The sequence below is a fragment of the Jaculus jaculus genome, chromosome 5 (assembly GCF_020740685.1).
Source record: "Jaculus jaculus isolate mJacJac1 chromosome 5, mJacJac1.mat.Y.cur, whole genome shotgun sequence".
NCBI lineage: Eukaryota > Metazoa > Chordata > Mammalia > Rodentia > Dipodidae > Jaculus > Jaculus jaculus.
Genome location: NC_059106.1, coordinates 59,058,686 through 59,085,047, shown reverse-complemented (window position 1 = coordinate 59,085,047; position 26,362 = coordinate 59,058,686). Strand labels below are relative to the sequence as shown.

The 26,362-nt window shown below is 42.6% G+C and overlaps 1 protein-coding gene across 1 annotated transcript in view; it reads right to left on the bottom strand.

The window, feature by feature from the left end:
* The window catches only part of Dhdds (dehydrodolichyl diphosphate synthase subunit), a 59,579-nt gene that overhangs the window by 21,462 nt on the left and 11,755 nt on the right, over window positions 1-26,362 (bottom strand). The window contains exons 4-7 of the mRNA XM_004671205.2: window positions 19,981-20,123; window positions 6,473-6,589; window positions 5,254-5,355; window positions 659-773 (exon numbers count right to left, since the gene is read on the bottom strand). Coding sequence (XP_004671262.1) covers window positions 659-773; window positions 5,254-5,355; window positions 6,473-6,589; window positions 19,981-20,123 — 477 coding nt within the window. The remainder of the gene's footprint in view (window positions 1-658; window positions 774-5,253; window positions 5,356-6,472; window positions 6,590-19,980; window positions 20,124-26,362) is intronic.

Sequence of the window (26,362 nt, the reverse complement as noted above, 5' to 3'; positions counted from 1 at the left end):
AAGTTAATAAATATTTAAAAAATTCTAGGGCCAGGCGTGGTAGCCCATATCTTTAATCCTAGCACTCAGGAGGCAGAGGTAGGAGGATCACTGTGAGTATGAGGCCACCCTGAGACTACATAGTTAATTCCAGGTCAGCCTGGACTAGAGTGAGACCTACCTAGGGGGGAAAAAAAAATTCTAGAGCTAGAGAAATGGCTTAGTGCTTAAGGCACTTGGCCTGTGAAGTCTAAGGACCCATGTTTGATTCTCAAGATCTCACATAAGCCAGATACAAGAAGGTGAGGCAAGCGCAAGGCCACACATGCCCACTGGGTGGTGGCGCAAGTGTCTGGAGTTTGATTATAGTAGCTAAGGCCCTGGAGTACCAATTCTCTCTCTCTTCTCCTACTTCACTTAAGAAAAAAATTCTGAACTCTACCATGTGATAAGCTTCCAAGCCAAGTTTGCCTCCAACCTCTCCTTCCCCCCATTCCCTGATTGGATACAGAGTTTCAGATATCCTAGGCCAAAGGCTATCCTTCAACTCCTAATTCTCCTGCTTCTATTTGCCAAGTTCACACAATGGCGTGAATGGGGATGAACTACTCTCATCCAGGATGTGGGTAAGCCCAATACTCAACCCAGCACACACATAATGTGCTTGGAGACCACCTACCTGCCAGAGTAAGAAGTCACTGAGCCGCACTTCTCCAGAGGTCCGGATCAGGACGTCAGGATTGGGAGAGTGGTTGCTGTAGAGGCACTTATCAAGCAGAGACTCTGAGACATCACTAAGGTGAGCAGGAGACAGAAACACATGTCTCTTTTTGCAGTACTCTCTTGTTGGACTTTCATGCATAGACTTCCCAATTTATAGGCCACCATCAAACATACTTGCCAGTACATCCACAGCTCCACAAATAATTCTGAATCTACATACAGTATTTCTTTTTAAAAAATTTTTATTCATTTGACAGAGAAAGGGGAAAAGAGAGAGAGAGAGAATGAATGGGCGTGTGAGGGCCTCCCGCCGGTGCAACGAACTCCAAATGCGTGTGTCCCCTGTGCATCTGGCTAACATGGGTCCTGGGGAATCAAACCTGGGTCCTTAACCACTAAGTCATCCCTCCAGCCCCATATGTTATTTCTTTTAGTAGGGGTGGGAGGACTAGGAATTGAACCCAGAGCCTTGTACATGCTAGGCAAATGCTATACCACTATGTTACTTCCTCAGCCCTACATACCATAACTGTAGCCTCATTTTTTTTTCCCCCAAGGCAGGGTCTCACTCTAGCTCAGGCTGTCCTGGAGTTCATTCTGTAGTCCTAAGATGGCCTTGAAGTCACAGTGATCCTACTACCTTTGCCTCTGGGATTAAGGGCGTGTGCCACCATGACCGGCTTAAAAAACAAAACAAAACAAAACAAGAACAACAAACCTTATTTATTTATGAGAGAGAGAGAGAGAAAACGAGCATGCCAGGGTCTCCAGTTACTGTAAACAAACTCCAAACACATGTGCCACCTTGTGTACCTGACTTATGTGGGAGTTCATGTGCAGTGGCTAGAGGCCCTGGTGTGACCACTCTCTCTCCTCCTCCTGCTTCTTCTTTTAAATTTTAATTAATTTATTTGAAAGAGAGAGAGAGAGAGAGAGAAAGATTGGGTGGGCCAGGGCCTCCAGCCACTTATAAACGAACTCCAGATGCATGTACCACCTTGTGCATATGGCTTACATGGGTATTGGGGAATCAAACCTGGGTCCTTAGGCTTTGCAGACAAGTGCCTTAACCACTAAGCCATCTCTCTAGCCTCACTGTCTCTCCATCTGCCTATTTTTCTCTCTCAAATAAAAAATATAATTAAATTAATTAAGAACATTTTCCCAAACTTTAAGTCATAGTCCCTAAGACACTATAAAAAAATAAAACTTTGTCAGGTGTAGTGGTACACACCTTTAATCCCAGCACCAGGGAAGAAGGCCGGCCAAAAATTCAAGGCCAGCCTGAGAACATTCCAGGTTAGTCTGGACTAGAGTGAGACCTTAAGTTGGAGGGAGGGGCGGGCTTCACATTACTTAGAAATTTATATGTATGCATGCATGCATGCACACTAGAGAATGAACTGAAGACCTTGTACTTGCAAAGCACAGATGATACCACTAAGTAGAACACTATACTTCCAACCCCCCAATTTTGTAAAGAACAAGAAAAGGATTACTCCTTTTATGCTGGGTAAGAGCCAGTTTAACAAAGACAGAGATGCTCATAAAGAAGACAGAACTGGGGTGGGGAGATGCCTCAGCAGTTAAAGGCTCTTGCTTGCAATGCCTGATGGCCCAGGCTTCAGTTCCCCATAGCCAGACCACACAAGTCTGGATTCTCTGGCAGTTGAAAGAAGCCTTGGAATGCCCTTATTCACTGCTCTTTGTCTCAGTCTTTCTTTCTCAAATAAATAAATTTTATAAAAGTCAAGCTCAATGATTTCATTATGGCATTGTTTACAATAGTGAGAAATTAGAAACAGCCTACATATGGAACAAATACAAAGACATTTAAATAAGTTAAAGTAAGATACATCTGACAATAAAAATGATCCAAAAAGGTGTTTTTTGGTTTTTTTTTTTTTTTTGTAATTTTGAGGTAGGGTCTCCTATCCAGGCTGACCTGGAATTCACTATGTCATCTCAGGCTGGCCTCAAATTCACAGCAATCCTTCTACCTCTGCCTCCTGAGTTCTGGGATTAAAGGCGTGCACCACCACACCTGGTTATCCAAAGAATTATTAAAAGCATGGGATATAGAAAAAGTTTTCTTTAAAAAATGTTATTTATTTGCTTGTTTATTTGTGAGAAAGAGAGGGAGAGAGAACGGGCATGCCAGTGCCTCCAGCCACTGCAAACAAACTTCAGATGCATGTGCCACCTTGTACATCTGGCTTATGTGGGTCCTGGGGAATTAAACCTGGGTCCTTTGGCTTTGCAGGCAAGCACATTAACAGCTAAGTCAAATTCTTTTTATTTGTGTGTGTGTTAGAAGTTTTCCTATTATAATATTGTTTTGAAAAAAAGCAAAGCTCATGATTTCCTCTATAACTGTATGACTTTGGAGGCAGATGCATCCTTTGCAGTGACTAAAGGCCCTGTCCACCCATTTTCTCTCTCTCTCTAAAAAAACAGTACTTAGGGTTGAAGAGATGGCTCAGTGGTTAAGGTGCTTGCCTGCAAAGCCAAAGGACCCAGGTTAAATTTCCCAGGACCCATGTAAGCCAGATGCACAAGGTCGCGCATTGGCTAGAGGCCCTGACACGCCCATTCTCCTCTTTCTCCTCTCATTCTCTCTGTATCTGCCTCCTCTCTCTCTCTTCTTAAATAAAAAAATAAAGCATTTTTTATGAAATTTGCAGGAAAATGGATGGATAAGGAAAGGATTATACTAAGTGAAGTAACTAAGTGAGGTAACCCAGACCCAGAAGGCCAAACATCACATGTTCTCTCTCATATGTGGATCCTAGCTATACATGATTGGACTTTTATTTATTTTTATTTTTGGTTTTGGTTTTTCAAGGTAGGGTCTCCCTCTAGCCCAGGCTGACCTGGAATTCACTATGGAGTCTCAGGTGGCCTTGAACTCACAACGATACTCCTACCTCTGCCTTCCTAGTGCTGGGTTAAAGGTGTGTGCCACCACACCCAGCTCTTATTTTTATTGTTTTTATTATTTTTGGTTTTTTGAGGTAGGGTCTCACTCTAGCTCAGGCTGACCTGAAATCCACTCTATAGTCTCAGGGTGGCCTTGAACTCTCAGCAATCCTCCTACTTCTGCTTCCAGGATTCAGGGATTAAAGGCATGCGCCACCATGCCCAGTTTTGATTGGACTTCTATATGAGTAGGAATAAAACTCAGTAGCAGATGCTAGTAAGCTAGAAAGGAGATATAAAGGGAGGGAGGGGGGACTTAATAGGATGGTATTGTATATATGTAAGTAGAAGAACAGATTAATGGGGATGAAAAGGCCTAAGTGAGGTCAGGGGAAGAGATTGAGTAAAGGAAAGGTGAAGGGAGGGCTAATCAAAATCTAAGAGTTATATAAATATGTCATATGGAAACCTATGTTTTTGGGCAATGGAACGCTCAGATGCCATAGATTGTTACTAGAAAATTTTCAGTGCCAGGGATATATACCTTCCAGTGAGCTGTTGGCCAGGGAGGTCCCGGATGCCCCCAAAACATTATAGGCCATTGCTGAGGCCCTTGGTTTCCCACCAGGAATAGATGGTAAGACCCTATTGCTGAAGACTCCACATACTTGGGCTGCAAGGTCACTGAGAAATCAAGCTAGAGCTGAGCTGAAAACCTCCTCCATGTAGACCAGCTGACAGAAAGCTAAAAAAAAAAAAAAAAGCTATACTGCATGCAGTTCAATGGGAGAGAGAGAAATCACCAGTGAAGATACAATGGACACTGCAAGCCTTGTATTTGGCCAGCTAGGCCAAATGAGCCAACAGGTACAGTTGTGGAACGTCTGTAATGGGAGAAACCACCCACCCTCTAATTTGACTGGAGGCCCACTCTATGAGAGGGAATACATCCCTAACAGGCATGTGCCTTAACTCTCCAGCTCTTTAAAAAAATTTTGTTTGGGCTGGAGAGATGGCTTAGCAGTTAAGTGCTTGCCTGTGAAGCCTAAGGACCCTGGTTTGAGGCTCGATTCCCCAGGACCCATGTTAGCCAGATGCACAAGGGGGCGCACACGTCTGGAGTTTGTTTTCAGTGGCTGGAGGCCCTGGCGCTCTCATGCTCTTTCTCTCAAATTAATAAAAATAAAACTATTTTAAAAAGTTAAAAAAAAATACAAACAAGCCGGGTGTGGTGGTGCATACCTTTATAATCCCAGCACTTGGGAGGCAGAAGTCTGAGGATCACCATGAGTTCGAGGTCACCCTGAAACTACATAGTGAATTCCAGCTCAGCCTGGGGTAGAGTGAAACCCTACCTCAAAAACAAAACAAAAGAAAACAAAGCACAAGGAGGGTGTCATTTCTTAGTGAATGGACTGGGCTTCACACCTATTTTTCTGTTTCTTAGAGGTTTCTTCAGTGATAAATTCAGGCACACTCTGAAAGCTGACTATAGTAAGGTAATCGTAACCTCTATAGCTTAGCCCTTAAGTCTTTCCATATGCACCCCCCACTGGACTTGTGGTCACGTACATGGTATAGTAGGGGCACCACTCTTAGCCTATCAGTTAAAGGAGACACACCCTGGGGTACCTGGGATCCAGCAGGCCTTGCTCTACTCCCCATGCCATCTCTTTCACAGCACTGGTGATCTCATGACGGGATGTGTAGGCAAAGCAGACGTTCAGGAAACACCTGAGGATGGCAGAACAGAATCATTCACCAAAAGGTGATAGGGACCTATGGCTACAGTCCGATTACAGAGCAGCTCTTTTCTGAAAGGACACATGTACCAAATGTTAGCTATGTCTAACTTTCAAAGCTGAGATTAGGAGTTGTTCTGTGATTTCTATGAACAACCATGTTATTAATTTTATAACACAAATACTAAATGGCCCTTATTGTCATGGTAACACTCTCTCCTAGTGCTAACCAGCTTAGAGGGGATAAAAGTCCACTGTGATGTCAGCACAAGCAAAGGATAAGAGAAGCTGATCTGATGCAAAACAAACTCACTGCTAAAGTGTATTATATTCCAAAGCCACACACAATGTTCCTTTTTTCTTTCTTTCTTTCTTTCTTTCTTTCTTTCTTTCTTTCTTTCTTTCTTTTTTTTTTTTTTTTTTGGTTTTTTGAGGTAGGGTCTCACTCTTGGCCAGTCTGACCTGGAATTAACTATGTCGTCTCAGAGTGGCCTTGAACTCACAGAGATCCCCCTACCACTGCCTCCCAAGTGCTGTGATTAAAGGCGTGCGCCACCATGCTGGGCTCTGGGTTTGGATTATTGATCTGCACTCCCCACTCAATCTGCCCATAGGCTAAATATGTGGTCGGTCTCTCTCTCTCTCTTTCTTTTTTTTTTTTCCGAGGTAGGGTCTTGTTATATATAGTCCAGGCTGACCTGGAATTCACTATGTAGTCTCAGGGTGGCCTCAAAGTCACAGCAAACCTCCTACCTCTGCTTCCCAAATGCTGGGATTAAAGGTGTGTGCCCCCACACCCAGCCAAAGATCTTTAGAGACAATGATCAGAAAGGCTGTATTTCCATCCTAGGCAGCTCTTGTCAAATTAAAGTGTGTGTGCGCACATGTACACTTAGGGGTACAGTAGGCAGATGAGGAAGTATGTTTACATGTGAGTATGTATACATAATATGGCAATGCACCTCTGCTTTCCATCTCTACAGATGGAACAGGAAGTCTCCACACATCCCAAACTCTGCTCTCAATGCACTTTATACCAAATTCAGAGAAGAAAGCTTCCAGATGTCCCTAAGACCAGCAGGTCCTTGAGGGGCAATCTGAGGACTTACTTGTTGTAGTTTTTCGTGGTCTGTATAGCTTGTGCAATCGCCTGCTGCAGGTCTAAGGGCAACAAATGCAGATCACCCAAGACACGGATACATACTCCATACTTCTCCAACTTCTCCCTAATGGGTAACAAGGAGACAACGTTGTGACAAAGCACCTGCTGAGCAGGAGATGGCAATGTGCTTAGACAAGAAGTAACTACCAGCTCTGAGTGCTGTCCTGCGTCAGGTACTGTCCCATGTGAATTATCTCGGTGCAACACTCAACTCTCCGACAGGACTTTAACATAGCAGAACTGAGGCTCAGACAGGATAGACTGTCCAAATTCACACAGTTATCATGTACCTTGTCTAGACTGAACCCCAGGTCTATCTGCTATGAGAATATAAACCACACATGCCACTTCAAATGTCCTTGCTAGAGAGTTGCATTGTATCTATTCTGTGACATGTCTATCCTACTCTGACATGGGAATAAGCTGCTCCAAGTCAGGAAATGTAATACTGGTTATTCTGTGGTGAAACAGAATGATAATAGCCCAATTGCACTCTTAAAGTCAATGCTATATAGGAGGATAGAACACAAAATATACAAAACCAAATGATCATCCTAGACTCCTTATCACTAGACCATTTCTCAAAACTTTGGGCTTAGGTGGCACATTGTTGGAAAACACCTGTGGTTTCTTCTTGCTCTAGCCAGGACCTGGAGCAACCTCAGTACTGCCTTTGCTGTCATGCGCACTGACTTTGAAGCAGTTATAAGAATACCTCCTGTCTGCCGCACACACAGTAGAGGCAGGAGGAGCGATTTCAAGGTCAGCCTCTAGTATGCTCACGGCTACACTGACTCAAAACACCAAAAGAAAGACTGTCTCCTGACTCCTGGTACATAGTGCAATAGACGACAGCGCTAGAGACCCAGGACTGCACAATGGCTCTACCTGTCTGACAGCTGTGTGATCCACTCTGAAATCAGATGTAATATCACCTTTCTCATGGAATAATGAGAATACCTGTCACACCACATAGGATGTGCCCCTAAACCGCCATCCCCAGACTCTTGGTATGAGCCATAATGTAGTAGACAAGGATCTCACTATCCTAAAACAGACAAGAGGGGAGGGTTGGCTCCTCCCATAAACCTGACCCACAGAGGGACATAGAAGAAAAAACTGAGGATTTCTGGGTAAGACAGAGGTATAGTAGCCAAGTGAAAGCAGGCTAGGGAAAGAAATAAGCAGAAAAACATCAAAATACACTCTTCCACTGAAAACTGAAGGAAGTTACTATCAACCACAACAGAGAAGCAGAAGAGACTCAGATATTCTAGAAAGGAGAAAACTGGCCAGCATCAAGCTGAAGACCTGGTGGCCCGATCTGCCCACCTGGCGCAGAGGTACAGGAGCAGAAAACAGGTGAAGGATTTTCCACTCACTTCAGCCTTCTCGCAAAGTCAAGAAACCTGAAGGGAGACTTCTGGTTAAGATGGCGGTGTGGGAACCATGCCAAAGCAGCCTAGGGGAGAAAAAGCCAAAGAAAACCCAGCAAAATACACACTTTTACTAAAAAGTGAGGTGGGGAAAAAAAGTGAGGTGTATAAGAAATTAAAATGGCAGCAGAGAAGTAGGAGAGATCCAGGGCATCCAGAGCCCACCCAGGCAGACTGAAGCGGCTCCGACAGTGGCAGCGGTAGCGGTGGTGCCAGGTCTGCGGGGCCACAGCTTATAGGCTAAGCTTGCCCCGCAGGAAAAGCCAGTGCCCAGCTCCAGAAAACAGAATAACAGTCCAGCGACCCAGCCAGCCTACTTGAACCCACAGGGCACCAAAGAGAGATGCAAGCAGAGCACAGTATAACTGAGACCAAAATCATCCAAAAAGGCAACTGGGATTGTACCAGGGAAGGGTCTCACTTGGACACAAGTTGACTTGGAACCCTTAACAGACTAGAAATCTTAACCTCTTTGTTGATAGAGGATCTGGTTGTTATAATACCCACTCTTGCATAAATACTCAGTGCTGTTTTTCATTGAATGTATACATTATTTAGTTAAATTTTAAAATCTGTCTTTTGTTCCACTCAGCCTACTTGAATACTCCCATAGCAGGCAAGCCCAACCCCTAAGAACACCCTTGTAGATACTCTGAGAGTCTTAAGAGCCACATCTAACACCTTAAGCTCCTACCCTGAAGATATATAACATCAGATCGATCAATACAGCTAAGAATACCCAGCTAACTAGAAAATCCAAGATGTAAAAATATATACATTATAACACAAGAAACACCAAAAATCAAGACAGTATAAATCCACCAAAAAGTATTAATGCATCAGAATTGACCTCCAATCAGAATGAGTTAGAGGAAATGCCTGAGAAAGACTTCAAAAGAATGATTGTAAATATGTTCAAAGAAGTCAAAGAAGAAATCAAAGGAATGAAAGAGGAAATCAAAGGAATCAAAGAAGACACAAGACACCAATTTAATGAAATAAAGAAGTCAATACTAGACATAAATAAGGAAATAGAAATAATAAAGAAAAAACAGTCAGAATTACTAGCAATGAAGGACACAGTTAATGAAATAAAAAGCTCTGTAGAAAATCTCACCAGTAGAATGGATGAAGGAGAGGACAGAATATCTAAGCTAGAAGACCAGGTGGCAGATCTAATACAGTCCAACAAAGAGAAAGACAAACTAATAGGAAAGAAACCTGAAGGGGAGACAGCAGGGACCAGTGGAGCAGCTGCTGAAGGAGAACACAAACGGGACCAGCTGAGCAGCTCCGGCACAACTCCAGCCATCCAGTACAACCTCCCATCCCCCGCTGCCAATGCCGCAAACCAGAGAACTCATTCACCCCCAACCCCCGCCACATGGCATCCAGCACAGCCGATCAGAACACCAGATCCACCACACAAGAGAGGGATAGAGGTGGGCACTCAGCATTGATGAGACTGGAAGCCATCCCAAAAGGTAACAGGGCCTATTTACACAATGTCAGGTATATAGACCTGTGCTGGAAGTGCTAATCTCTCTTTCCATGTCAGGGCAGGTTATGTGTTACAGTTGACTGATATATTCTTGGTTTGCTTTACCATTCTCAAATAAACTGTATTTTGGTGTTGGCTACTGTTGCCTTTGACTTTTCCTCATTTATAGGGCCTTTGTCTTTTTCATCTGTCATTATTGGGGGCAGGGTCTGACTCAGCCCCAGACTGACCTGGAACCCATTTCAGAACAGAAATCTCAACCTCCCAGTTGACAGGATTATGGGTGTGGGACAACACACACCCTTAGGAACTCTGGCTTTATTAGATTATCTGCTTGTTTTAATCCCCACTCTTTCATATATACTGTGTGCTAGTTTTGACTGAATGTGTTTATTGCTCAGCTGAATTTTAGAATTTGCCAGTAATTTGCTCCACCCAGTCTACTAGAATACTGCAATAGCAGGCAAACTCAACACCTAGGGTTACTTCTGCTATTTCTCTTGGAGTGTAAGAGCTACATCTGGCACTTTAAACTCCTACACTGAAGATACATAAAGTTGGATTTACATGGCTAAGAACATTGCAGATAATCAGAAAACCCAAGCATCAAATTAACTCAAGATGCTGGCCTAAAGAGATGGCTTAGCGGTTAAGGCACTTGACTATGAAGCCTAAGGACCCATATTTCACTCTCCAGATCCCATGTAAGCCAGACACAAAGGTGAGGCAAACGCAAGGTCACACATGTCCACTAAGTGGTACAAGCATCTAGAGTTCATGGACAGTGGCTGAAGCCATGGTGTGCCAATTCTCTCTCTCTCTCTCCCTAAAATAAAACTGTTAAGGCGCTTGCCTGCAAAGCCAAAGGAGCCAGGTTTGATTCCCCAGGACCCACATAAGCCAGATGCACAAGGTGGAACATGCATCTGGAGTTTGTTTGCAGTGGCTGGATGCCCTAGTACGACCATTCTCTCTCCAGATTGCTCTCAAATAAATCAATAAAAATAAAATAATTAGAGCCGGTTGCGGTGCCTTTAATCCCAGCACTCCAAAGGCAGAGGTAGGAGGATAGCTGTGAGTTGAGGCCAGACTGAGACTACACAGTTAATTCCAGGTCAGCCTGGACCAGAATGAGCCCCTACCTTGAAAATAATAATAAAATTAAAATAAAAAAAATAAAATATTTTGGCTGGCCTGTCTTGGCTGATGTGCTTACTGAATGTTCACTGGAACCCAAGAAAAAGTCAAAAAGAAAAGTTCCCTGGGCATTCCTAGACCTGGATACAGCTTGCTTTGCTGTCTTAGATCTCTTGAATCTTTAGTGTCTGCCTTAATTTATTAAATATTTTTACTAACTCTTAAACATTAAAAGTTGTAATATAAGAATAAATCAGCCACCCTGAGACTACATAGTGAATTCCAGGTCAGCCTGAGCCAGAGTGAGACCCTACCTCGAAAAACCAAAAAAAAAAAAAAAAAAAAAAAAAAGGAGACCCAGCATCCTACTGGTGTTGGTGGAGCTCCTCAAAAAAAAAAAAAAAAAAATAATAAATCAGACAATATACAATAAAGGACAGGGTTTTATTTTGTTTTTTATTTATTTATTTGAGAGCGACAGAGAGAGAAAGAGGCAGATAGATAGAGAATGGGCATGTCAGGGCCTCTAGACACGTGTGCCCCTTGTGCATCTGGCTAACATGGGTCCTGGGGAATCGAGCCTCAAACCAGGGTCCTGAGGCTTGACAGGCAAGTGCTTAACTGCTAAGCCATCTCTCCAGCCCTAAAGGACAGTTTTGTTATCAGGAAAAATAAATAAGTAAAATAAAATATTTTAAAAAATAAAATAGGGCTGGAGAGATGGCTAAGCAGTTAAGGCACATGCCTGTGAAGCCTGAGAACCCAGGTTCTATTCTCCAGGTCCCACTTAAGCCCTATGCATATAGTGGTGGCATGCATCTGGAGTTCATTGCAGTGGAGGCCCTGGCATGCCCATTCTCACTCACTCTCTGTCTGTAATAATAAAAAATAAATAAATATAGCCAGGCGTGGTGGTGCACGCCTTTAATCCCAGCACTTGGGAGGCAGAAGTAGGAGGATCGCCATGAGTTTGAGGCCACCCTGAGACTCGATAGCGAATTCCAGGTCAGCCTGGTCTGATGTGAGACCCTACCTCGAAAAGCCAAAAAAAAAAAAAAAAGGAAAAAATAAATAAATAGAGCCGGGCATGGTGGCGCACGCCTTTAATCCCAGCACTTGGGAGGCAGAGGTAGGAGGATCAGCGAGAGTTCAAGGTCACCCTGAGACTACAGTGAATTCCAGATCAGCCTGAGCTAGAGGAGACCATACCTCGAAAAACCAACAATAACAAAATAATAATAATAAATAAATAAATCTTAAAAAATAAAATAAACTCAAGATGCAAAAATCTCTACAATATAATATAAGAAACACAAAAAAAATCAAGACAATACAGCCCCACCAAAAATCAGAAATGACCTCCAGTGTGGCTGGAGAAATGACTTAGCAGTTAAGGCGCTTGCTTACAAAGCCAAAGGACCCAAGTGTGATTCCCCAGGACCCACGTAAGACAGATGCACAAGGTGGTGCATTTGTCTTGAGTTTGTTTGCAGAGGCTAGAGGCCCCAGCACACTCATTCATTCTCTCTCTCTCACTTTGAAATGAATAAATAAAAAAATAAAAAGGAGTAGACTTTCAGTGAGTGTTTTAGATGAACTGCCTAAAAAAGATAAAAAAAGAAAAAAAGATTAAATCTGCCAGGCATAGTGGCATATGCCTGTAATCCCAGCACTCAGGAGGATCAGCAGAGGTGGGAGGATTGCCATGAGTTCAAGGCCACCCTGATACTTCATACTAAATTCAAGGTCAGCCTGGGCTAGAGGAAAACCCTACCTTGAAAAACAAATTAAAAATAAATAAATAACTGAAACAGGATCATTCCATTTGTTGTCTCCAAGAAATTCACCTTTCCAAACAAGACAGACACTATCTTAGGGTAAAAGGTTGGAAAATAGTATTTCAAGCAAATGGGCCTAAAAAACAAGTAGATGTCACTATCCTAATATCTGACAGGGAAGACTTCAAACTAATATTAGTTAGGAAAGATAAAGAAGGCCACTCTATTTTGATTAAATGAACACTCCAACAGGAGGACATTACAATACTAAACATATATGCACCTAACATGGGGAGCTCCCAATTTCATCAAATATTTCGAATTATGGTCACAGGTAATACCGAACACATTGATACTGGGTGACTTCAACACCCCACTCTCATCAATTAACAGGTCACCTTGGCAAAAAATAAAGAGGAGCATCTGGATTAAATGAGGTCATAGGGCAATGGACCTAACAGATATATACAGGACATTTGATCCAAATGCTGCAGAATACACATTCCTTTTAGCAGCACATGAAACATTCTCAAAAACAGAAGATATATTAGGACACATAGCAAACCTTAGCAAACACAGGATAACTGAAATAATTCCTTGCAATTCTATCTGATCATAATAGGATTAAACTACTAATCCACAGCAAAAAAAAAAAAAAAGCTATAGATGATACATGAAATAATGGAAACTAAACAATACACTACTAAATAATGAATGGGTCAATGAAGAAATCAAGAAGAAAATCAAAAAATTCATAGACTTGGCTGGGTATAGTGAAGCATGCCTTTAATCCCAGCACTCGTGAAGCAGAGGTAGGAGGATTGCCATGAGTTCAAGGCCACCTTGAGACTATGTAGTGAATTTCAGGTCAGCCTGGGCTACAGTGAGACCCTACCTTGTAAAACAAAAAAACAAAAAAAAAATCATAGACTCAAATGATATTGAGAACATAACATACCAAAACCTTTGAGACACAATAAAGACAGTCCTAAGAGGGAAATTTATAGCTTTAAGTGTCTATATTAAGAAATTAGAAAGGTCACAAGTAAATAACTTAAGGCCACCTTGAGACTACACAGTGAATTTCAGGTCAGCCTGGACTAGAATGAAACCCTACCTCAAAATAACAAACAAAAAAAAGAAAAGAAAAGAAAGAAAGTGAGAAGAGACACAAATTAATAAAATTAGAGATGTAAAAAGACACCATTACAATAAATACCAAAGAAATGCAGAAAGTCGTAAGGACATAGGCCCAGATGGATTCACTGGTAAATTTTACCAAACCTTCATGGAATAAGTAACACCAATGCTTCTCAAACTTTTCCATAAAAAAAAAGGAAGGAGTATGACTGAACTTCTATGATGCCACCATCAACCTGATACCAAAACCAAAGACAGAAAAAAATAAAATTACAGACCAATCTCCCTCATGAACATAGATGCAAAATTTTTCAACAAAATACTGGCAAACAGAATACAAGCATATCTCCGAAAGATCATTCACACTGACCAAGTAGGCTTTAACCCAGAGATGCAGGGACAGCTCAACATATGCAAATCGATAAATGAAATACATTATGTAAATGGATTGAAGGACAAAAAAATCACATGATCATCTCAATAGATACAGAAAAGGCATCTGACAAAATCAAACAACTTCATGTTTTGTAAAAGTCCTAGAGAAACTGGAAACAGAAGGAACATATCTCAACATAATAAAGGCTATTTATGACAAACCTACAGCCAACATAATACTAAACGGAGAAAACTTGAAGCTTTTCCACTAAATTCAGGAACAAGACAACGGTGTCCACTGTCCCAACTTTTTTTGTTTTTGTTTTTGTTTTTCAAGGTAGGGTCTCACTCTAGCCCAGGCTGACCTGGAATTCACTATGTAGTTTCAGGGTGGCCTTGAACTCATGGCAGTCCTCCTACCTCTGCCTCCTGAGTGCTGGGATTGAAGGCATGTGCCACCATTCCTGGCTGGTAGAGTTTCTTCATTAATTTCATTCATCTTGTCTCTGTAAACTGGCTTTCTGGGCCTTAAAAGAATGATTTTAGCTTTTTGTTGTTTGGTTTTTGGTTTTTCGAGGTAGGGTCTCATTCTAGTTCAGGCTGACCTGGAATTCACGATGTAGTCTCAGGGTGGCCTCGAATTCATGGTGATCCTCCTACCTCTGCCTCCTGAGTGCTGGAATTAAAGGCGTGTGCCCCCATGTCTGACTAACCCCCACTTTTATTTAATATACTACTAGAAGTCTTGGCTATTTTTGTCTATATATAAGACAAGGTACATTCATAAAAGGGAAACAAGTTGGAAAGGAAGTGATCAAATTATTTGCAGATGATATGACTATACATAAAGGATTCTAAGGACTCTACCAGCAAACTGTTAGATCTGATAAACACTTTTAGCAATGTAGCAGGATACAAAATAAACACACAGAAATCAGTAGACTACCTATACACTAACGACAAACATGCAGAGGATAAAATCAGGGAATCTCTCCCATTCACAACTACCCCCAAATAAATAAATGAATGAATGAATAAAGTAACTTGGAATAAACCTAACCAAGAAAGTGAAGGGTTTCTACAATGAAAACTTTAAAAACTCTCTAGCAAGAAACTGTAGAAGACATTAAGAAATAGAAAGACGGGCTGGAGAGATGGCTTAGCGGTTAAGCGCTTGCCTGTGAAGCCTAAGGACCCCGGTTCGAGGCTCGGTTCCCCAGGTCCCATGTTAGCCAGATGCACAAGGGGGCGCACACGTCTGGAGTTCGTTTGCAGAGCCTGGAAGCCCTGGCGCGCCCATTCTCTCTCTCTCCCTCTGTCTTTCTCTTTGTGTCTGTCACTCTCAAATAAATAAATAAATTAAATTAAAAAAAAAAAAGAAATAGACATCTCAGGTTTGTGGATTAGAAGAACCTGAAACTCTGAAACTGCTAGAGGAAAAAGTAGGGGAAACCCTTCAACATACTGGCATAGGCAATGACTTTCTGAATATAACCCCAGTTGCTCAGGAAATAAAACAACCAATTTGCCAAGCACCTTTAATTCCAGCAGTTGGGAGGCAGAGGTAGGAGGATTGCTGTGAGTCTGAGGCTAGTGACTTCCAGGTCAGCCTGAGCTACAGTGAGACCCTACCTTGAAAAACCACAAACACAAACACACACACACACACACACACACACACACACACACACACACAAATGACAATAAATTCTGGCAAGGATGCAGAAAAAGAGAAACTCTTCTATACTGTTGGTGGGAATGTAATGTGGTAAAGCCATTGTAGAAATCAGTGTGGAGGTTCCTGAGACAGGTAAAAATAGATCTACCATATATGACCCAGCTACAGCACTCCTAGGCATATGTCCTAATGACTCTTCTCACTACCTTAGAGATACTTGCACAACCATGTTTATTGCTGCTTTGTTCACAATAGCTAGGAAATAGAACCAGCTTAGATGTCCCTCAACAGATGAATTGATAATAAAGATGTGGCACATTTACACAATGGAGTTCTATTCAGCAGTAAAGAAAAATGAAATCTGTGGGGAAATGGATGGATCTGGAAAGGATTTTACTAAGTGAGGTAATCCAGGCCCAGATATCCAAATACTGCATGCTCTCATCCTAGCTACAAATGTTTAAACTTGTGTTTGAGCTGGAACCAAAAATCAGTTGCAGAGGCCAGTAAGGTAAAAAAAAAGGCTATATGAGGAGGAGAGGACAGGACTTAAGGGGATTGTATTATTTACATGTTAACTAGATGAACAGACTACTGGGGGAAGGAAAGGCCTAAGTGAGGTCAGGGGATGAGATTTAATAAAATAAGGGTAGAGGGAGGGTTAATCAAAATCTAAGAGGGGATGAATAAGTTATACGGAAACCTACTTTTTTGGACAATGGCATACTCAGAAGCCATAGATTGGTACTTGAAAAGTTTCACTGCCAGGGATTGGATACCTTCCAGTGAGTTGTTGGCCAGGGAGGTCCCTGATGCCCCCCAAAACATTACAGGCCATTGCTGAGGCTCTTGGGTTCCCACCACAAATCAATGGTAAGACCCCACAGCTGAAGATGCCACATGCTTACACTGCAAGGTCACTGAGAACTCTTAACAGAGCTGAGCTGAAAACCTCCTCCCTGTAGACCAGCTGACAGAAATTTGGAAAAAGCTACGCTGCATGCAGCTCCATGGGAAAGACAGAAGCCATCAATGGAAATAAAGAAAGGGGAACACTGCAAGCCTTAAGTTTGGCCAGCCAGGCCAAATGAGCCAATAGGTACAATAGCGGCATGTCTGTTATGGAGGAAACCAACTGCTCTCTAATTGGACTGGAGGCCCATTCGACGGGAGGGAATACATCCCTGATACTGAAAACATATGACAGGGCAAGTCATGAGCCCTAGGTGTGTAACCCCTGCTGGTTTCTGACTAAATGTATATATGATGTTCACCAAAGTGCCCAGTAAACACTTCTGTTAATGTTCATACCCATATATTAATGTTATTCTCACTTTTGGTTAGAGAAGCTTCCTTTGTCAGATGGTGGTGACCTCTGGGATGACTATCACAGTGCTGACAAGAAGTGACACAGTGCTCAGCACTGAAACATCTCTGTAACACCTTCCAAGGCGCAGGGTCCATTGCAGAAGAGATGATAGAAAGAATATAAGAGCCAAAAGAAGGATAGGACTCCTTACAATACGCTCTTCCAGATACAAAATGGCATGGATATCCATGACCTCGCAGTGCCTGGTACTTCCTACAAAAGACCATCGTAATAGGAGGAAAAGATGATGGCTTCAAAATAAAAGAGACTGGGCTGGAGGGATGACTTAGTGGTTAACACATTTGCCTGCAACGCCAAAGGACCCAAGTTCAATACTCCAGGACCCATGTTAGCAAGATGCACAAGGGGGCACATGTGTCTGGAGTTTGTTTGCAGTGGCTAGAGGCCCTGGCATGCCCATTCTCTCCCTCTCTCTCTCTCCCCCTTTCTCTGTCAAATAAATAATACAAAAATAAAAGAGAGACTGATTAAGAGGGGGAGTGGATATGATAGAGTGTAAAGTTGTGAAGGGGAAAGTAGGGGAGAGGGAATTATCATGGTTTGTTGTCTATAATTATTGAAGTTGTCAATAGTAAAATAAATAAATAAATAGAGAAAAAAAACTGATTCTACCTACAAAAACCTCCTGCATAGTAGGAGGGGAAAAAGTGACATCAAAATAGAAGAGAGACTAATTGGAAAGAAGGGATTCAGTGCAGGGGGGATATTGGACAGGGAAGAGGGGACTGATGAGAGGGGATTATGATTATGGGATATTATCTATTTATGGAAGATGTCAATAAAAAATTATAATAAATAAAGTTTGTAGGAACCACTGTGAAACAGAAAAATGACTTAAATGTGTTTCCCTCTACTCTCCTGGCCAAATTTATTGGTAGTGGAGTAGAAATATGATTAAAGGTGGGCCAATTAAAGAATTATGTTCATTCTAGGTCTTTTTTATTTTTTTCCTGTTTTTTCAAGGTAGAGATGTACTCTAGCCAAGGCTGACCTGAATTCACTATGTAGTCTCAGGGTGGCCTCAAACTCATGGAGATCCTCCTACCTCTGCCTCCTGAGTGTGAGTGCTGGGATGAAAAGTGTGCACTACCATGCAAGCTAGAGTCATTCTTTTAAGGCCCAGAAAGCCAGTCTACAGAGACAAGATGAATTAAATTAATGAAGAAACTCTACCAGCCAGGAATGGTGGCACATGCCTTCAATCCCAGCACTCAGGAGGCAGAGGCAGGAGGACTGCCATGAGTTCAAGGCCACCCTGAAACTACATAGTGAATTCCAAGTTAGCCTGGGCTAGAGTGAAACCCTACCTTGAAAAACCAAAAAGGAAAAAACAAATTCTACCAAAATGATTTTACTTCCTTATTTTAGTCATACTTAAGGTTGACTGTATTTATTCTCCAGTTCTTTGAAATAACTTGATCGCCTTAAACAAATGCCACCTTAAGAGAGAGAGAGAGACAGAGACAGAGACAGAGACAGAGACAGACAGACAGACAGGATGTGTTGTTGGACTCCTATAATCCCAGCACCTGGAGGCAGAAGCAGGAGGTTGCCATGAGTTTAAGACCACCCTGAGACTACACAGTGAATTGCAGGTCAGCCTGGGCTTGAGTGAGACCCTAACTGGAAAAAACTAGAATGGGAAGAAAAAAAAACACAAAACAGAAGCTGGAAATGGCAGTGAAGGTCTTTTTTTCGTTTTTTTGCTTTTTCAAGGTGGGGTCTCACTCTTGCTCAGGCTGACCCGGAATTCACTATGTCGTCGCAGGGTGGCCTTGAACTCACGACAATCCTCCTACCTCTGCCTCCTGAGTGCTGGGATTAAAGGCATGCGCCACCACGCCCGGCTCAGCACTGAAGGTCTTTAATGCCAGCAATAGGGATGCAGAGAGCCAATGGATGCAACAGTGGCATGTCTGTTGTGGGGGAAGCCAACTGCTCTCTAATTGGATTGGAGGCCTGATCCCTGAGAGAGAATACATGCCTGACCATGAAAACCTACAACAGGCAGTCATGAGCCCTAGAGGTATAATGTCTGCTGGTGTCTGGCTAAATGTATATACTATGCTCACCAAACTGCACAGCAAGCACTTCTCTTAATGTTCTTACCCATGTATTAATGCTACTCTCAGTTTTGGTTAGAAAAGCTTCTCTTTTCAGATGGCAGTGACCTTGGGATGACCATGGTACTGAGAAGTGACAGAGGAATGCTCAGCATTGAAATATCTCTATCACACCTTCCAAGGTTCAGAGTCCATTGTGGAAGAGGTGGCAGAAAGAATGTAAGAGCCAAAGGAAGGGCAGGAATCCTCCTTACAACATACTCATCTAGACACAAAATGGCCTGTATATCTATGACCTCACAGACCTGACAATACCTACATATGACCATCATAATAGGAGGAAAAGATGATGACAGCAAAACAAATAAATAAATAAGTAAAAGAGAGACTGACTGAGAGGAGGAAGTGTATGGTGGAGAGTGGGTTTTCAAAGGGGAAGTGGGGGAGGGAGGGAATTATCACAGATTTTCTACAATTCCAGAAGTTGTCAATAAAAATAAATTAAATTTTAAAAATAGGTAGGCATAAGTAGAAGGATCCCTGTAAGTTCAAGGCTAGCCTGGGACCGTATAATGAATTCCAGGTCAGCCTGGGCTAGAGTGAGATCCTACCTTGAAGTTCCAATGAGATCTAATAAGAACAGATTCTGAGTCCCTTATTAAGCTTCAGGTGGGCTAGAGAGATGGCAAAGTGGTTAAGGTGCTTGCCTGCAAAGCCAAAGGACCTCAGTTTGATTCCCAGTACCCACATAAGGCAGATGCACAAGGTGGCACATGCATGTGGAGTTCGTTTGCAGTGGCTGGAAGCCTTGGCGTGCCCCTTCTCTCTCTCCCCCACTTCTCTCTCTCTCTAATAAATAAATAAATAAATAAAATAAGCTTCAGGTAACAGAACTGGGAGGGGCAGGAAAGGCCGGAAGTGGTGAAACAACACATGCCCCCTAGGACAGGATCTTACTGTTCTTTCATCAAGTTGCTAAACTTCTCCCGGGCCAGGTCCAGTAACCCATCAACTTCACTCTTGGAACGTTTGAAGTTCTCAATGCTGAATGCGTAGACAGTCACTTCTAGGATGCCCAGGTTCAAACACCATCGCAGGGTCTGAGGGGGAAAAAGCAAAGAGGTAGGATCCCAAAAGAGTAGGAGAAACCTGCTTTGGCCCTGGGAGGGAGATAGACTTTTCTCCTTCCCATAACAAAGAAAGCTAAGATACCATCAGTGCTCCTATCAGAAAATTTAAAAAAATCCAGCATTTAAGAAAATAAAATAGACTTCTTGGCAGCACAGCAGCCAAGCCAAAGGAGTCTAGGGAGGGAAATAAGCAGAAAAACATCAAACTACACTCTTCTACTGAAAAGTGAATGTGTATAACTTATTATTAACCAGAGCAGAGAAGCAAAAGAGACTCATATACTAGAAAGGAGAAAACTGGCCAGCATCAAGCTGAGGACCTGGTGACCCAATCTGCCCACCTGGCACAGAAACCAGGTGAAGAGATTTTCCACTCACTCCAGCCTCCTTGCAAAGTCAAGAAACCTGAAGGGGAGACAGCAGGGACCAGTGGAGCAGCTGCTGAAGGAGAACACAAATGGGACCAGCTGAGCAGCTCCGGCACAACTCCAGCCATCCAGTACAACCTCCCATCCCCCGCTGCCAATGCCGCAAACCACCAGAGAACTCATTCACCCCCAACCCCCGCCACATGGCATCCAGCACAGCCGATCAGAACACCAGATCCACCACACAAGAGAGGGATAGAGGTGGGCACTCAGCATTGATGAGACTGGAAGCCATCCCAAAAGGTAACAGGGCCTATTTACACAATGCCAGGTATATAGACCTGTACTGGAAGTGCTAATCTCTCTTTCCATGTCAGGGCAGGTTATGTGTTACAGTTGACTGATATATTCTTGGTTTGCTTTACCATTCTCAAATAAACTGTATTTTGGTGTTGGCTACTGTTGCCTTTGACTTTTCCTCATTTATAGGGCCTTTGTCTTTTTCATCTGTCATTATTGGGGGCAGGGTCTGACTCAGCCCCAGACTGACCTGGAACCCATTTCAGAACAGAAATCTCAACCTCCCGGTTGACAGGATTATGGGTGTGGGACAACACACACCCTTAGGAACTCTGGCTTTATTAGATTATCTGTTTGTTTTAATCCCCACTCTTTCATATATACTGTGTGCTAGTTTTGACTGAATGTGTTTATTGCTCAGCTGAATTTTAGAATTTGCCAGTAATTTGCTCCACCCAGTCTACTAGAATACTGCAATAGCAGGCAAACTCAACAACTAGAGTCACTTCTGCTGTTTCTCTTGGGAGTATAAGAGCTACATCTGGCACTGTGAATTCCTACATTGAAGATACATAAAGTTGGATTTACATGGCTAAGAACACTGCAGATAATCAGAAAACCCAAGAATCAAATTAACTCACGATGCCAACATTATAATACAAAAAAAATCAATATAATTCCACCTTAAAATATAAATCCATCAGAAATGACTCCACTAAGCCCGCATGGTGGCACACACCTTAATCTAGAAACTCGGGAGACATAGGTAGAAGGATTGCCATAAGTTCAAGGCCATCCTGAGACTACACAGTGAAATCCAGATCAGCCTGAACTACAGTGAGACCCTACCTTGGGAAAAAAAAAGAAAGAAAATGACCTCCACTGAGACTGTTTTAGATGAAATGCCTGACAAAGATTTCAAAAAAAAATATTATTATATCTATGGTCAAAGAAATCAAAGAAGAAAACAAACTGCTGAAATAGTTTCCATAAGAACACTGGAAACTAACTTAATAAGGAAGTCAATAAAAGACATGAATAAGGAAATAGAAATAATGAAAAATACCAATCAGAAATACTAGAAATGAAAAGCCGAGTAAGTCAAATAGAAAACTCTGTAGAAAGTCTCACCAGTACAATGTACCAAGAAGAGGACAGAATATCTAAACTAAAGATCAGGTGGCAGATCCAATACAGTCCAACAAAGAGAAAGATAAGCTACTGGGAAGGCATGACTGAGAATTTCAAGACATTCGGGACATGATGAAGAGAACAAACCTAGGAATTCAGGGCACAGGAGGAGAATAATTTTACTCCAAAGGCATAGCAGGCATTTTCACAAAATCATAGAAGAAAACCTCCTCCATGTAGGGAAAGTGATGCCAATACAGATACAGGAAGCCTTTAGAATACCAAACAGACAAAATCAGGAAAGAATTTCTCCTCACCATATTAAACAAGAAAACACACAAATCAAAGAAAATATATTGAAAGTAGTTAGAGAAGTCACATACAAAGGCAAAACCATGAGGATTATAGCAAATTACTCAACACAAACTTTAAAAGCCAGAAGGGGCTGGAGAGATGGCTTTGCAGTTAAGGTGCTTGCCTGCGAAGCTTAAGGACCCAAGTTTGATCCTCCAGGACCAACCTAAGCACAAGGTGGTGCATGTGTCTGGAGTATGTTTGCAGTGGCTAGAGGCCTTGGCATGCCGATTTTCTCTCTCTCTCTCTCTCTCTCTCTGTAACAAATCTAAAAATTGATCCAAGTGTGGCAGTGCACACTTTTAATCCCAGCACACAGGAGGCAGAGGTAGGAGGATCGCCAAGAGTTAGAGACCACTCTGAGACTACATAGCGAATTCCAGGTCAGCCTGAGCTACAGTGAGATCCTACCTTGGGAGGGGGGGGGGAGGAAGGAAGGAAGGAAGAAAGGGAGGGCGGGAGGGAGGGAGGGAAAAAGAAAGATTGTAAGAAAAGAAAAAAGGCCGGGCGTGGTGGCGCACTCCTTTAATCCCAGCACTCGGAAGGCAGAAGTAGGAGGATTGCCATGAGTTCAAGGCCACCCTGAGACTACAGAGTTAATTATTCCAGGTCAGCCTGGACCAGAGTAAGAACCTACCTCGGAAAAAAAAAAGAAAAAGAAAAAGAAAAAAGAAAAACCAGAAGGGCTTGGAATGATGTATTGCAAGTTCTGAAAGATAACAACTGTCAACAAAGATTACTTTACCCAGCAAAGCTATCCATACAAATCAACAAAGAAATAAGGCCATTCCATGACAAAAACAGGCTAAAGGAATACATGAACACTAAACCATCTCTATAGAAAATACCTGAAAGGATCCTCTATGCTGAAGAGAAAGAAAAGCACACGCATAAGGAAACAGAAAAAAAAAAAAAAAAACAAAACCATACTCAAATAATAGTTAATACAAGAGAGTAAAGAAAAAAACAGAAGAACTATAAAACAAGAATGACAAGTATAAATGCATACCTTTCCATAATGACTCTTAATATTAATGGTCTCAATTCCCCAACCAAAAAAGACACAGGTGCATGCCTTTAATCTCAGCACTCAGGAGGCAGAGGTATGATCACCATGAGTTCAGGGCCACTCTGAGACTACATAGTAAAGTCCAGGTTAGCCTGAGCTAGAGTGAGACCCTACCTTGGAGAAAAAAAGAAAAAAGACACAGGTTTGCAGAATGGGTTAAAAAGCAGAATATTTCTGTTTGTTGCCTCCAATAAACTCACCTTTCCATAAAAGATAGACAGTATCTTAGGGTGAACGCTTGGAAAATGGTATTTCAAGCAAATGGGCCTAGAAAACAAGTAGATGTCACTATCCTAATCTCTGACAGGATAGACTTCAAACCAACATTAGTTAGGAAAGATAAAGGATCACCTTATATTGATTAAAGGAACACTCCAACAGGACATTACAATCCTAAAGATACATGCACCTAACATGTGGGCTCCCAATTTCATCCAATACTATTAGAATTAAGGTCACGGATAACACCACAGGGCTGTAGAGATGGCTTAGATACACTTGCAGCACCCCATGTGCCTACCTCTGGCAGGAGACACTAGCCTGTAGTAGCCAGAGCAGAATGTCAGGTGTCCACTGATATAACCTGGCATGCCCAACAAACACAAATAAAATTTAAACAGCTAAATGCCTCACAAAAGGTTTAGTAAGGGTGCCTCAGTGGTGGATCAAGTACATAACATAGGTAACGCCACTGTGCCTTCAGTCCATGTCAAAGAAAAACAGCTGGGCGTGGCAGCACGCGCCTTTAATCCCAGCACTGCACTGAGCAATCTCCCCAGTCTACTCAACTCTTTTTGACAGGGGACTCACTAAATTGCCCAGACTGGCCTTGAATTCAATCTGCTCCCCAAGTAGGCCTAAAACTTGGGATGTTCTTGCATTTATCTCCTGAACAGCCAGGTTATAGCCCTGTGCCACAATGCCCAGCTTCACAGTCCATTCTTATTTTTCACAATTTCCAAGAGTCATTTAAAAGTGTTGTATTGTTGAAGGCACCAAGGACTGTAGTTACAGGACATCAGAACTCCATACTGGAACCAAAAGGAAAACTAACTCCCTTTTGGCTAGCCCTCATACTGCTGGAAAGCCCTATGGGAGCTGCTGGAGGGTAACAGTCACCAATAGCATGAATAAGCAGGAGACCCTGCAGACTACAAAATCAACCAGCCTGACAAGAAGTGCACACTTGTGCGGTAGTGACACACAGCCTCTGGGGGTAACCAACTCTTCTTTGATTGGACATGAGGCATGCTCAGTGGGAAAGAATTCAAATCTGGTACTGGAAACAAAATCAGAATCCAATGGTCAGGAAACTCACAGATCTGAGATAGAAGCCTATTGCAGTCAGGTTCACATTGCTGGTAAAAATCACCCGACCAAGAGCAACTTGTGAGAAAAAGAGGTTTATTTTGGCTTACAGGCTCAAGGGGAAGCTCCATGATGGCAGGGGAAAACGATGGCATGAGCAGAGGGTGAACATCACCCCTTGGCCAACATAAGGTGGACCATAGCAACAGGAGAGTGTGCCAAACAGTGGTATGGGGAAACTGGCTATAACACCCATAAGCTTGCCCCAACAATACACCACCTCCAGGAGGCTTTAATTTCCAATTGTCATCAGCTGGGAACCTAGCATTCAGAACACCTAAGTTTATGAGGGACACCTAAATCAAACCATCACATTCCGCCCTTGGCCCCCACAAACTGGTAACCATACATGATGTAAAACGCAATGCATTAATCCAACTTAAAAAGTCCCCATAGTTTTTACCAATTGCAATGATGTTCAAACATCCCCATAGTCCAAGATCTTTTAACTGAGCCACAATAACCAAAAAAATCCCCCCAAAACCCATATTGGCACAGAATAAATATTCACAGTGCAAAAGAAGGCATTGGGCATAGCAAAGAAATATTCAAGCAATACATGAATCCTTTGAAATGATCCAAACACTAACACTAATTCTAACCAGCAACAAGTCTCTGGAATTCCAATTCTGCTCTGACAGCTAGGCTACTCACAGTCCTGGAAAACCTCATCGGGGCTGGCAGCTTTCCTTAGCAGCCATCTTGTGGTCCCAGCATCTCCACTGCAATCCATGGTTCATCCTCCTTGCTCCATGGGGTCTCCATGCAGGCATCCAGCAAACCTGCTTCACACTGCCCATGACCACTTCCAAAACACAAAACCATGATGCAAACTCAATGAACCTCTCTTTCCTGCATTTCTCATATTCAACAATACCAGGTAGGGTGCCAATTTGTTAATCCAGTGGGGAATAAAGCAGACTTTGAAGAACAGGACACTTCTTGAGCACTCAGGTCCCTCCAAAAGAGTCTACATTCTTCCTGTTGCCCCAGTGCAGGCCAGCTAGCCTAGTCTCGAACAGGTAGCAGTTCATCCAAAGATTTTTCTTTCTTTGCCATATCCCTCTGCTCACACCAGTTCATTTCTACACAAAGAAACCCTGCACAACTTCTCAGGACCCGGGTGTAACAGCAAGCTTCCCACACAAACTGCTAGCCTAGTCCAGGCAAAGCTCTTTCTCACCTTCATAAGCCAAACCTTAGTCCATAGTTCTTAGTGCATTCAGGTCTTTCAACTCTAACCAGAATAGCCCATCAAGCTGTACTTATAGCACTGCAAGGCATGTCTTAGGCCAAGGTTTCAAATCATTCCACATGCCTCTTGAAAATCAGCTCTAAAAGGCCAAAGCCAGTCAGTCAGGTGTCCAGCAGCAATCCCACTCCTCAGTACCACTTTACTGTTGCAGTCAGGTTCGCATTGCTGGTAGAAATCACCCAACCAAGAGCAGCTTGTGGAAAAAGAGGTTTATTTTGGCTTACAGGTTCAAGGGGAAGCTCCACGATGACAGGGGGAAACAGTGGCATGAACAGAAGGTGGACATCACTCCCTGGCCATATGAGGTGGAACATAGCAACAGGAGTATGCCAAACACTGGCATGGGGAAATTGTCTATAACACC